At 59.4% G+C, this 13,723-nt stretch overlaps 1 protein-coding gene across 12 annotated transcripts in view; it reads right to left on the reverse strand.

Annotated features, from left to right (window-relative positions):
• The window catches only part of KCNQ2 (potassium voltage-gated channel subfamily Q member 2), a 78,288-nt gene that overhangs the window by 38,531 nt on the left and 26,034 nt on the right, over nt 1-13,723 (reverse strand). For all 12 annotated transcript variants that reach the window (XM_024352123.3, XM_024352122.3, XM_024352127.3 and 9 more), the window contains exons 2-7: nt 12,006-12,096; nt 10,224-10,350; nt 9,645-9,820; nt 7,092-7,217; nt 3,049-3,159; nt 2,070-2,165 (exon numbers count right to left, since the gene is read on the reverse strand). In XM_024352123.3, the coding sequence (XP_024207891.1) occupies nt 2,070-2,165; nt 3,049-3,159; nt 7,092-7,217; nt 9,645-9,820; nt 10,224-10,350; nt 12,006-12,096 (727 nt within the window). The remainder of the gene's footprint in view (nt 1-2,069; nt 2,166-3,048; nt 3,160-7,091; nt 7,218-9,644; nt 9,821-10,223; nt 10,351-12,005; nt 12,097-13,723) is intronic.

Below are 13,723 nucleotides of genomic sequence, written 5' to 3' on the forward strand. Positions count from 1 at the left end.
AATCGCCACAGCCCCAGCCTTCAGCAGCCCCACCTCATCAGCAGTGGCCACCAGCATCGAGGTGAGACCCCCTCCCAGCACAAAGATTGCAACTCGCAGAAGGCTCAGGTGATTGTTAGTATTTTTTTAGCAATTAAGTATTTGTAAGTGAAAGTACGTGCAGTGTTTTACTGTTTTTTTAGACATAATGCTACTGCACACTTAGTAAGCTATGGCATGGTATAAACATTTTTGAGACGGAGTCTCAGGCTGTTGGCCCAGGCTGGAATGCAGTGGCGCAATCTCGGCTCACTGCAACCTCCGTCTCCCGGGTTCAAGTGATTCTCCTGCCTCAGCCACCTGAGTAGCTGGGATTACAGGCGTGTGCCACCACGCCCAGCTAATGTTTTCGTATTTTTAGTAGAGATGGGGTTTCACCATGTTGGCTAAGCTGGTCTCGAACTCCTGACCTCAAGAGATCTGCCTGCCTCAGCCTCCTAAAGTGCTGGGATTACAGGTGGGAGCCACGGTGCCCAGCCTGTAAACATAACTTCCATATGCACTGGGAAACCACGAAATTTGTGTGACTCGCTTTATTGCCGTATCTCTACTGTAGTGGTCTGGAACCACGGCTGCAGGTCCTCTGAGGTGCGCCCGTGGAGAGGCCCAGCTGTGCTCTGGAAATGTGCACCAGCTGCTAAGAGTGACCTTCGAGGGAAGCAGGGCGCATGGGACCCTGGGTGCTCAGATGCTGCTTTTTCTGGCACTATTTTAACCTTTTCACCACACATACGTGGTCACTTTTTAAACCGTCAATAGTGGAGTGAGATTTGGGGGCATTTTTGTTCTTCTTTATACTCTTGCATGGAAATAAATAGCTGTTTGTAGTTTTTATAGTGGAAGATAAATACACACCTTAAGGTAGGCTGGACCCAGAGCCAAGACCACAAGAGGCACATCCCCTGCAGTGGCCACTGACACTCCGCAGCTTGTGGCCACGTCTCCAGTCTCTGCCTTTGTGGTCACACTGCTTTCCCCTCCTCTGTGTCAAATCTCCTTCTTATAAGGATGCATGGGATTGCATTTAGGGCCCACCTGGGGTAACCCAGGATGATCTCCATCTCAAGATTTGCTGTCTAAGACAGGAGAGAGCCTATAGCCACATTCCGCTGGCAGGGATCCTGGTCAGCTCTGCGGGTCCAGTGGATGGAAGACTTTGGGGAGGAGCTGCAAGAATGGCTGGTCTCAAGGGGGGTCCTGCTGTCTGTCCATATTTTCTCTTTTTTTTTTGAGATGGAGTCTCGCTCTGTCACCCAGGCTGGAGTGCTGTGGCGTGATCTCGGCTCACTGCAACCTCCGCCTCCCTGGTTCAAGGGATTCTCCTGCTTCAGCCTCCCAAGTAGCTGGGATTACAGACGCACGCCACCACGCCCAGCTAATTTTTTTGTATTTTTAGGAGAGACAGGGTTTCACCATGTTGGCCAGGCTGGTCTTGATTTCCTGACCTCATGATCCTCCCACCTCGGCCTCCCAAAGTGCTGGGATTGCAGGTGTGAGCCACTGTGCCCGGCCATTGTCTGTCCGTATTTTCAAGGTGGCTCAGGAATTACTTGTGGATGCCACAGTGGTCACTGCACGCTACCCACCCCCAAATGGTGGGACGGCACTGGGTGGGGTCCGGGCGGGCATCGTGGGGGCCCACAGCCAGCATCAGGGGTCAGACGAGGTCAGGCACTGACTCGCTGCAGTGTGTGGGCTCTAGGAGCCTTGGCCCTGCAGCTGCAGAACGGGTGTGCTCACCTCCCAGGGTGCGGTGGAGAGGACCTGATGGCCGGGCCCCAGCACCCACACAAGGCAAGGGCCACCCCAGCGTCCTCACACGAGCCACCCCCGTGCAGCCTCAGGGGTCGGAGCCATTTCTCAACACACACACTTCACATCCTCGATCCTTCCACAGATTCCTGCAGAGGGTGAGGGCTGTGGCCCCATCCACACACAGGGCAATGCCAAGGCCCCGGCGGCCTCCAGTCCTCAACAAGGTGGGACCAGGACAAGGGCTGTGCTGGTCCCCGGGGGACACCTGGACTCACCTGGATCAGGCCTGCTGCCGGGTTCCGCCTCTTCTCAAAGTGCTTCTGCCTGTGCTGCTCCTGAACCTTCAGGGCAAAGCCAGACCCCAAGATGCCCTGCAATTCATCAGGGTCAGGTCACACCCCAGGGACCCCCCCCACACCCCAATTCATCAGGGTCAGACCACGCTCTGGGGCCCCACACACCCCCCAATTCATCAGGGTCAGACCACACTCCAGAGACTCACACACCCCCCAATTCATCAGGGTCAGACCACGCCCCAGGACTCACACCCCCCCCAGTTCATCAGGGTCAGACCCGTCTCCACCGATCCATGCCTCCCCCACCTTCATCAAGGTCAGACTACATCCAGGAACCCACGTCCCCACAATTTGTCAGCATCAAGAGGAAGGAACCCTCTGGCTTGCAGGAGACATGGCAGGACCCACACTGAACTCAGAGTGGCCTCTCTTTCCCTTCCACACGGAAGAGTCTGCAGGCCCATCTTGAAGGGCACACAGTGAAGGGGACACCGGGACCAGCCTCTCACCGTGCACCAGCTGCCCTGCCCTGCCCTGCCCTGCCCTGGGACAACAAGGGTTGACAGGGCCCCTCCACCTCCCTCTGAGCTGGGTGGGCCTCACTGCCTGGACACCCACGAGGGACCTGTGTCACCAGCCGCCCTGCTCCTGGTCACAAGGACCTCCTGCTCAGCCCCACTCAGACTGAGGGGCCACCAGTGACTCACAGAGACCCCCGAAGTGACAGCCGCAGCCTTGGGCATGCTCCTGCCGGGGCTGGGGAACCCCCACTCCAGTCCTTGGGGAACAAGGCCTCTGACCCTGAGCTGCCACCTCCAGCTCCTGGGGGCTGTGGACCTGCTGAGAGCCGCTCCTGCCCCAGGTCCCACCTAGGGAACTGTGCCCAGGAGCCTGTGGTCACCTCGGGAGCCTGCAAGACCTCATCCCCTCCAAGGCAGGCAGGGGCAGCCGGACTTACTGCAGGCAGCGCAAAGAAGGAGACACCGATGAGGGTGAAGGTCGCCGCAAGGAGCCTGCCGTTCCAGGTCTGGGGGTACTTGTCCCCGTAGCCAATGGTGGTCAGCGTGATCTGTGGGACCGCAGGCTCTAGTCACACGAAGGGCCTGCTCACACCCCTGAGGGCAGGCTGGACGCCCGCTGGTGACTCGGGGCTTGGGATGGGACAGATGCGGGGCCACCCCCGTGTCACCACCCACATGGGGGCCCAGTGAGGCCAGGGTCGGTGTCGGCCGCCCCTCATCCCCTGAGCCCTCTCTCCTCTTCCCCTACGGGCCAGAAGCGGGGTCCAGCCAAAGGCTGTGTCCCCATCTCACATCGAGAACCAGAGGCCCAGCGGCGTGACTCCCAGGAGGCTCGGCTAGGACAGCAGCCCCCACTGCATCCCCGCCAGGTGAAGAGCGCAGCTGGGGAGAAGGGAGTGCCCAGAGGGACCCAGAGGAACGGGCAGGGCGTGCAGGGGGCTCGCTGAGCCTGAGCTGAGCTGAGGCCAGAGGAGAGGGGTGGGCGGGAGGAGGCCACCGCAAGAGGCGGGGAAGTGGTCTCCACCGAGCCATGGCGGGGTGGGCTGCTCCTGGAGCAGGGACCCCAGGGGTTGTGTTTAGTTTCTCTAGGGGTGGTGGGCAAGGGGGAGGTCGGGCCAGGTTGGACCTCCCCAAGGGTCCCGGTGAGCCCAGGAGCACCCGACTCGGGGCCTGGGTGAGGGGAAGCGAAGGACGGACACGTCTCCAAGCAGCTCTGACAAGAGACACCTGTGCCGGGGCCGAGGAAGGCAGGGGCAGGCACCCTGCACTCAGTGCTGGACATGTTGGGGCCGCAGCCCACCCCCGCCTGCCAGAACCCCACGCACCACAAGCCAGGGGCTCAGGACAGCCGCATGGAGGCCACTCTGGCTGGGACCAGAAGGTGGGCCCGGGACAGGCCCTGTGAGGACAGAGTCTTAGATAAACAGACGGAGGGGTCGAGGCCTGAGCGCAGACAGCAAGGCCGGGAAGGGGAGACCTCTCACCAGGACCTGCAGCCCCACCTTGGGGAATTTACCCTGGGTTCTGAGGACGCTGCTGTGTGGTCTGAGGACAGGGTGGGCCGGCTGGGCCACGCCTGCTCCACACCGACAGGAAGCTGTGGCCTGGTGCAAAGCAGCGCCAGCACCTGGGGGCCTTGGCTGCCACCACCAGGCGGAGCGCACAGGAGACTCTGGGAAGGAGGCTGCCACAGGTGTGGGCGGGAGGCTGGGCGAGGCCTGACCAAGAAACCTCTCCTGGGGAGACTAAGCCAGGGCCTCAGCCCTCTACACAATCTCGTTACCAAAGGAGGCGTGTTTTGTTTTTTTTTTTTTTTTGAGACAGAGTCTCGCTCTGTCCCCCAGGCTGGAGTGCAGTGTCGTGATCTCGGCTCACTGCAAGCTCCGCCTCCCAGGTTCACGCCATTCTCCTGCCTCAGCCTCCCGAGTAGCTGGGACTACAGGTGCCCGCCACCACACCCGGCTGATTTTTTGTATTTTTAGTAGAAACAGGTTTCACCGTGTTAGCCAGGATGGTCTCGATCTCCTGACCTCGTGATCCGCCTGCCTCGGCCTCCCAAAGTGCTGGGATTATAGGTGTGAGCCACTGTGCCCAGCCATTGAAGACTATTGCCATTCTCAACTCAACCACAGACAGCAAGGGTTGAGGGGGAAGGCGGAAAACCAGGAGGGAGAGGATGGGGACTGAGACAGAGAGACAGAGAGATAGAGAGACAGAGACAGAGAGATAGAGAGACAGAGACAGAGAGATGGAGATAGAGACAAAGGCAGAGATAGAGACAGAGAGATAAAGAGACAGAGAGATAGAAAAACAGACAGAGACAGATAGAGACAGAGAGAGACAGAGAGATGGAGACAGAGATAGAAATAAAGACAGAGACTGAGAGACAAAAACAGAGCGATAGAGAGAAATAGAGACAGAGATAGAGACAGAAAGATAGATACTGAGAGAGACAGACACAGAGATAGACAGAGAGAGACAGAGAGATACACAGGGACAGAAAGAGACAGAGACAGAGAGATACACAGAGACAGAGAGAGACAGAGACAGAGATAGAGACAGAGAAAGAGACAGAGACAGATATGCAAAGAGATAGAGAAACAAACAGAGATAGAGACAGAGAGATACACAGAGACAGAGAGAGAGACAGAGAGATACAGACAGAGAGATATGGACCTGGCACAGTGGCTCATGCCTGTAATCCCAGCACTTTGGGAGGCCAAGGCTGGTGGATCGCTTGAGCCCAGGAGTTCAAGACCAGCCTGGCCAACATGGTGAAACCCTGTCTCTACTAAAAATACAAAAATTAGCCAGGTGTGGTGGTGCATGCCTGTAATCCCAGCTACTCAGGAGGCTGGGGCAGGAGAATCACTTGAGCCCGGGAGGTTGAGTCTGCAGTGAGCTTTGACTGCACCATCGCACTCCAGCCTGGATGATAGAGCAAGATCCTGCCTCAAAAAAAAAAAAGAGAGAGAGACAGAGATGGCAGAGAGACGGGTGGGGCAGTGAGACATGGACCCTGGCCAGAATGTTGTAAGGGACAGGGGAGTCGAAAGAAGCCAGAGAATCCCGGAGCAGCTTCTGAGCCCGGGTCCCACTGAGGGCCAAGTCTGTGGAAGGGGGCCAGGCCCTGCACCCCTCCCCAGGGGGGTCAGATGGATGGGACACTTTCACACACAGCTCTCCAAAAATTTCTGCCCCTGAAATGTTCTCAGCTAGCCATCCAACCTGCTCCTTCAAAGTGGAGGCCAACTCAAGGAAAAGGAAGCCGGAGGCCTGGCAGATGGGGCCTGGCCTGCGGGGGAGGTGAGGGCGGGGCTCCCCCCACACTGCTGAGAACCCCCAAAGGCTGCAAGAAAGGGAAACTGGGGGTAGATCTCATCCCAGTAGGAGGTACACAGTCAGCGTGTTTGAATCAGGAAATACCAGCATCCCTATTTACTATTTAAGACTAATCAGGTAAACCCCAAAGAAAAACACAGAAGCAGCCGCATCCGCTGCAGAGGGACCCAGAGGGGAGGGCACCGCGGCCGCAGAGTGGGGCTCTATTCTCACCATAAGGCTTAGGAACTGTCTGACATTTAAAAATATACACAAGCATTACTCTGAAAAAACACCCAATTGTAAAGATAAGGAGGCTGTTGCCCACAAAAGACCTGGGGGATGGCCTTGTCCCCATCCAAAGTCCTAGGGCCCAGCAGTCACAGCTCAGGATGCCCCGGGCCCCACACTGACCCTATGGCGGGGCCTGAACCACACAAGATGGCTCAGTGAGTCCAGGTTATCTGCCTGGTCCACAGCCTGGGCCCCGGGGCATGCTCAGCTCTCAACCCCCACCCAAGCCCCGACTGGGAAGACAGTGTCCAGGTCTCATGAAATTAATAAAATAACTTCGGATCAGCTGCATCCGGCTTAGGCACCAGGTGGAGCTGCCCATGCCTTCCCCGCAGGGCTGAGCCCACTCAGCCGGCATGTGCGGGGCTAGGCCCGGGGTCTGGTCTCAGCCTCCCAGGAGACCACAGACCCTGCGCCTGCGCACCAGCAGCCTGAGGGTGTCTGTGGCCCCAGGTGAGGACGAGCCCAGGGGCCAGATCTGTTCAGACCTGATCAGAGTGGGGCCTGCAGAGCCACCTAGTCTCCAAAAACTCACGGCTGCCCAGGATAGATCTCCTAGGGATGCCTCTTCTCCCCTTTCCCCCAATAATCGGGACATGGAGCAGGTGGAGGGTCACTCAGGAGGAAGGAAGATGCCCACCACAGCGAAGCTTAGGCTCCCTGGGGCCCAGCCCTCCCCACCCACTCCCCCGCCAGCTTGGCAACCACCACCCCGCCTCAACCACAAGCCATCATGACCACGGGCAGCCAGCAGGTGGCCCCAAAGAGATGTATGGAGCAGGCTCAGCCAGTGAGAGCCTGGTCCCAGCACAGGGACAGGGGTGTATCAGCAGGGAAAGGGAAAACCACAATGACCACAACTCACCAGGCCCCACCAGAGTGCATCCGCGTAGGTGTCAAAGTGGTCGTTCTCCCCCTTCTCTGCCAAGTACACCAGGAACGAGGCCAGGATGAGACAAAGGAAGCCGATGTACCAGGCAGTGACCAGCTCCTGAGAGGCAGACGGCACCACCATCATGACCACCATCACCATAAGCATCACCATCACCACCACCACCACCACCACCACCATCACATCATCACCATCAACACCATGACCATCACCATCACCACCATCACAACCACCAAAACCATCACCACCACCACCACCATCACCAGCACCACCATCACCACCATCACCATCACCATCACCACCACCACCATCACCATCATCACCACCACCACCATCACCATCACCACCATCACCACCATCACCATCACCACCACCATCACCATCATCACCATCACCACCATCACCACCACCACCACCATTACCACCATCATCGTCACCACCATCACATCACCACCACCATCACCATCATCACCATCACCATCACCATTATCACCATCACGATCACCACCATCACCACCACCATCACCACCATCACCATCACCACCACCACCACCACCATCACCATCACCACCACCATCACCACCACCACCATCACCACCATCACCATCACCATTATCACCATCACGATCACCACCATCACCACCACCACCATCACCATCACCACCACCATCACCATCACCACCACCACCATCACCACCACCATCACATCACCATCACCACCATCACCATCATCACCACCATCACCACCATCACATCACCATCACCACCATCACCATCATCACCACCATCACCACCATCACCATCACCATCACCACCACCACCACCACCATCACCATTATCACCACCACCACCACCATCACCACCACCACGATCACATCACCACCACCACCATCACCATCACCACCATCACCACCACATCACCACCACCATCACCATCACCACCATCACCACCATTACCACCATCATCACCACCACCATCACCATCACCACCATCACATCACCACCACCATCACCATCATCACCACCATCACCATCATCACCACCATCACCATCATCACCATCACCATTATCACCACCATCACGATCACCATCACGATCACCACCATCACCACCATCACCACCATCACCATCACCACCACCACCACCATCATCATCACCATCATCACCACCACCATCACCATCACCATCACCACCATCACCACCATTATCACCACCATCACCATCACCACCACCATCACCATCATCACCACCATCACCATCACCATTACCACCACCACCACCATCACCATCATCACCACGACCACCATCACCATCACCACCATCACCATCACCACCACCACCACGATCACCACCATCACCATCACCACCACCACCACGATCACCACCATCACCATCACCACCACCACCACCACCACCATCACCATCATCACCATCACCACCACCATCACTACCACCATCACCACCATCACCCTCACCACCACCACCACCCGCCACCTGCCTCCAGGAGCACTGCAGCCTCGCCAGTCAGCCCACTTTGGGCTCTGTCTCCAGGGATATAGGGGCTGGATGGATCCCTCTCCTGAGGCCAGCAGAGGCTCCACACCAGGGTCGGTGGCAGGGCTGGCACAGGGGAACCAGGAGGCGCCGCTGGCTTCACCATCTTAGCTACGGCAGCCCATTCCCCTGAGCCTCCTGGCCTGGGCAACAGTGGCTCGCATGGCCAGCCCACCGTGCCCTCCAGGGTCAGTAGTGTCTATTCTGGCGGCCAGCAGGGCTGGAGAATCTTGGGACTGTTGAGACCCTCCCCCAACCTCCCTGAGCCTCCGGGCACAGATGTGAAAAGGGTGCCCACTGCAGTCAGCACTCAACCCCTACAGCGTCCAGGGAGGGAGAGGGGCCACCGGGGGCTGACCCCTGCCCGTTCTGCAGACAAAGCCACCACCCTGCCAGGGCTCAAGAGGGAAGAAAATGGGGAGGGGGCCGTTTAAGCAAATGAGCCCACCCCTGAGCAAGGTGGAGGGACAGCACAGTCTGGCAGGATGGGGTCTCGGTCACTGGGGGGCCTGGGGCCCCTGGAACTCAGCATGTGTGGCCACAGCCACCCACTGGGTCCCCCGGACAGCGGCCGCCGCAAGCCGCAGCTTAAACAACCACCAGGCAGGTGACTAGCACGATGTATTGATCCAGGCACTAAAAACCCAGGAAAGAAGACACCCAACCACAGAGCCGAGGGTTCGTGGCAAGAAGGTGGGGGTGGCAGGGGCCAAAATGGCCTGGCCTGGCCTTTCGAAAAAGCAGCTTTCTGGAGACAGACGACAAAGATGGCCCAAGTCACGGGAAGAAGCACCGAGAAGAAAGGGGAGGGAGGCTCGTTCACACCTGATGGGCTCCAGCCAGAGCCACCACTGACTCCATCCCTCCACCCAGGGCTCTTGAAGCAAACCCCAGGCAGTGGTGCGGCCCGGTCTGGGCCAGGACTCTCGCTGGCTGGGGGCGCCCACCGCCAGCCTTGGGGCCGTGACTCACCTTGCTGTGGGCATAGACCACAGAGCCCAGCAGCTTCCAGGTGCCTCCCCGCCGGTCCATGCGGATCATCCGCAGAATCTGCAGGAAGCGCAGGCTCCGGAGCGCAGATGTGGCAAAGACGTTGCCCTGGGAGCCGGCGGCCAGCACCGCAATGGAGGCGATGAGCACCATGATGTCTACAAAGCGGGCGTGGAGCTGGTGAGCTGCTGGGCCGCCCCTTGCGCCCCCTTGGAGAAAACTCCCCACCCCGGGTTCCAGGAGGATGTGCAGAGGGGCGGGAAGGTGTATGCCCAGCGCCTGGTGTGGGCTCTGTCAGGCCCCAGGAAGGACATTACTATCGTCCACCCTGCCTGTGGGGCCCAGGATGGGCAGCCCAGCGCCACATCCCTCTTCCTGACATTTAGGCAGAGTTAACCACAGCCTCTGACTCCAAGTCAGCAGGTGAAAAGAAACTTCCAGAAGGAGCCAGTCCTGCCCAGCCTCTCTGGCCCACGCAGACGCCCCAGCTCCCCCCAGGGCTGAGTCCGTCCCTGGGTGCCTGGCCCTGATTCTAGCAATACCACCCCCACCAGGCCTCACCAATCACACAGAATGGCTTCCGGGCAAACTTGAGCCGCCCCCTCCAGCCACGGTACCGGCAGCAGCAGCCTGCGGCCCAGATCCGCACGAAGTACTCCACGCCAAACACCACAATAGTCACGATTTCCTGCAGGGGAGGAAAGCTGAGGCCACCTCGAGGCCTGGGGGAGGGCCTGGGGGCCCAGCCTGGACACCCACAGGAGCAGTTCTGGCCCAGGGACCAAGCCACAGGGCAGGAGGCCCCCAAAGGAAACTGCAAGCTGACCCCCAAAGGGCCCCCACCCCTCTCCAGCCTCTAGGCAGGAAGGGTTGGGCCCTCTGGAGACCCTGCATCCGGGAACACAGCTGGGCATGAGCACCATGGGGCCACCCTCCCCACCTCCCTGTCTGAGCTGGGGACTCTATCCAGGCTAGGGGACCCTGTCTGAGCTGTGGGGGGTGGCCCTGTCTAAGCTGGGGGATCTATCTGGGCTAGGGGACCATGTCTGAGCTGGGAGGGCTGCCCTGTCTGAGCTAGGGGGCTCTATCTGGGCTAGGGAACCCTGTCTGAGCTGGGAGACCCTGTCTGAGCTGGGAGGCCCTGTCTGAGCTGGGAGGCCCTGTCTGAGCTGGGGAACACTGTCTGAGCTGGGGGACCCTGTCTGAGCTGGGAGGCCCTGTCTGAGCTGGGAGGCCCTGTCTGAGCTGGGGGACCCTGTCTGAGCTGGGGGACCCTGTCTGAGCTGGGAGGCCCTGTCTGAGCTGGGGGACCCTGTCTGAGCTGGGAGGCCCTGTCTGAGCTGGGGGACCCTGTCTGAGCTGGGAGGCCCTGTCTGAGCTGGGGGACCCTGTCTGAGCTGGGAGGCCCTGTCTGAGCTGGGGGACCCTGTCTGAGCTGGGGGACCCTGTCTGAGCTGGGAGGCCCTGTCTGAGCTGGGGGACCCTGTCTGAGCTGGGAGGCCCTGTCTGAGCTGGGGGACCCTGTCTGAGCTGGGAGGCCCTGTCTGAGCTGTGGGGAGCCTGTCTGAGTTGGTTGGGGAGCTGCCCTGTCCGAGCTGTGGGGAGCCTGTCTGAGTTGGTTGGGGAGCTGCCCTGTCCGAGCTGGGGGACTCTATCTGAGTTGGGGGCCCCTGTCTGAGCTGGGGGACCCTGTCTGAGCCAGTGGGGGACCTGCCTTGAGTTGGGGGGTGCACAGCGGGGCTGAGCTGAGGGAAGGCCCCAGGTAACTAACTGCAAAGGGGGCCACAGTCTCCACCCAGACCTTGGGAAGCCCCAGAACAGAGGAGCAGGGCGGGCAGTAGAGGGAGATGCATTTGGATGGGGACCAGTCTCCTTGAGGGCCCCCCACCCTGTTACCAACAGCAACACAGGAACTGCACTCCCGTTGCCATGGTGCCCACCCTGCCCTGGCACAGGGTTGCTGCAAGCGTCACAGCCCCCACCCCGACGCCCACGTCTGCCGTCTGCTGGGGACGCCCCACAGCTCCGGCTCCAGAGATAAAGTGGGGATGGGAAAGGGAGGGTGGCCCACCCAGGGTGGGGGCGATGGAGGCAGGGCTGTCAGCCACTGTGAGGTCACCAGGAGGGGTGAGGTGAGGGCTGAGTTACAGCCAGGGTGGGGCTGGGGCATAGCCCGGGCTATGGGGCTGGGGGCAGGTGGGAACTGACAGGGCACAAAGACATGGCCAGAGCTGGGGCTGGGGACGTCAGAGGCCCTGCAGTAACAGGAACGGAGGACAGACGCCCAGGCAGCTCCAGCTCCTTCCTGGGCCCTTCCAGCCCCCGCCCTCCCGCGGGGCTCACCAGGATGTAGAGGGCCCCCTCCGAGCTCTTCTCATACTCCTTGATGGTGGAAAACACAGACAGCACGAGGCAGGAGAAAACCAGGAGGAACCTGGGGGCAGGGAACGCGCGCTCAGACAGGCCGCAGCAGGGCAGCAGCATGGCCGCGTCTCCAGAACTCAGGACCCCACTCCCCACCAGGCCGCAACAGGGCAGCAGCATGGCTGTGTCTCCAGAACTCAGGACCCCACTCCCCACCAGGCCGCAGCAGGGCAGCAGCATGGCTGTGTCTCCAGAACTCAGGACCCCACTCCCCACCAGGCCGCAGCAGGGCAGCAGCATGGCTGTGTCTCCAGAACTCAGCACCCCACTCCCCACCAGGCCGCAGCAGGGCAGCAGCATGGCCGCATCTCCAGAACTCAGGACCCCACTCCCCACCCACCCCACCAGAGCCCGCTCGGGCCAGAGGGCACCCCCACAGCCACCTCCCGGGACCCTGAACTCCACAGTGGCACTGTGCGCAGCTGCCCCCTCCAGGACGCGCCCCCCTCTCCACTCTGGCCCCTGCCCCCTCTGTCTGGTTTCAGCCTGGCAGCCTCATCCTTTGGCAACGTCTCCAAAACTCTCAGAGTCAAATGGGAACAGCAAGGCCTGCCCATCAACTGCTACAAACACAGGAACAAGCAAAACCCCTGGGGCAGAAGGCACCGATCAGCCTTCCCCTCTCCTCACTCTCGGCCACCTCCTGCAGACCCCAACGCAGAGGGCTTCTCTCTGCCAGTTAAACCTGGAGCCAAGCAACAAGAGCTCCTCGGATCACCTTCTTTCCAGCCTCGTCCTGGCTGCCAGGAGGCTCCGTTTCTCCTTCCTCCCGGGTTGCAGGCACCTCCTCCTGCCAGTGACTTCCACCATGATTGCTCTTCCCATTCACGTCCCAGGCGATTACTTCACTCACTGATCCTTCTTCAATTTCCCCTCAGATGCTCAAGTTCACGCCCCACCAAAATTCCCCCAAATGCATGTGGGTTTTTTTGTTTTTGTTTGTTTTGTTTTGTTTTGTTTTGAGATAGAGTTTCACTTGTCGCGCAGGCTGGAGTGCAATGGCGTGATCTTGGCTCGCTGCAACCTCCGCCTCCCAGGTTCAAGCAATTCTCCTGCCTCAGCCTCCAGAGTTGCTGGGATTACAGGCATGTGCCACCACACCAGGCTAATTTTTGTATTTTTTTAGTGGAGATGGGGTTTCATCATATTGGCCAGGCTGGTCTCGAACACCTGGGCTCAAGTGATGCTCCCGCCTCGGCACCCCAAAGGGCTGGGATTACAGTTGTGAGCCACCATGCTTGGCCCAAATGCATGACTTTTTCTCAGCCCTGCATCCTCCTCTGATACAAGCGACTCTGCTACACTTGCTCCCTTGCCCACCCCAGAAAGCTGCAGACAGGAGGAGCCCGCTAGCCCCCGAAGACCCTGCCGTGGGAACCCGGCTTGTGGCTGCAACAAGGCCACCCACATAGAACAGACATAGAAGATCTCCCAGCTCTTCCTGGGAGCAAAGCTGTGCAACCCAGAGCCTCAAGCTGCCGCTTTGGCAGGAAAGCCAACTCCCGCGTGCTGAAGTCACTGAATGCACACCAGAGAGAAACCCACTTCGCAGGAAGCAAATGCTTTGTCTCATTTACACTTTTCGCAGGTGTTCTGGGATGTGAAGGGGACGTGTCCAACGTCCAGGTCCTTCGTCA

This window comes from Pan troglodytes, chromosome 21 (assembly GCF_028858775.2).
Source record: "Pan troglodytes isolate AG18354 chromosome 21, NHGRI_mPanTro3-v2.0_pri, whole genome shotgun sequence".
NCBI classification, from domain to species: Eukaryota; Metazoa; Chordata; class Mammalia; order Primates; family Hominidae; genus Pan; species Pan troglodytes.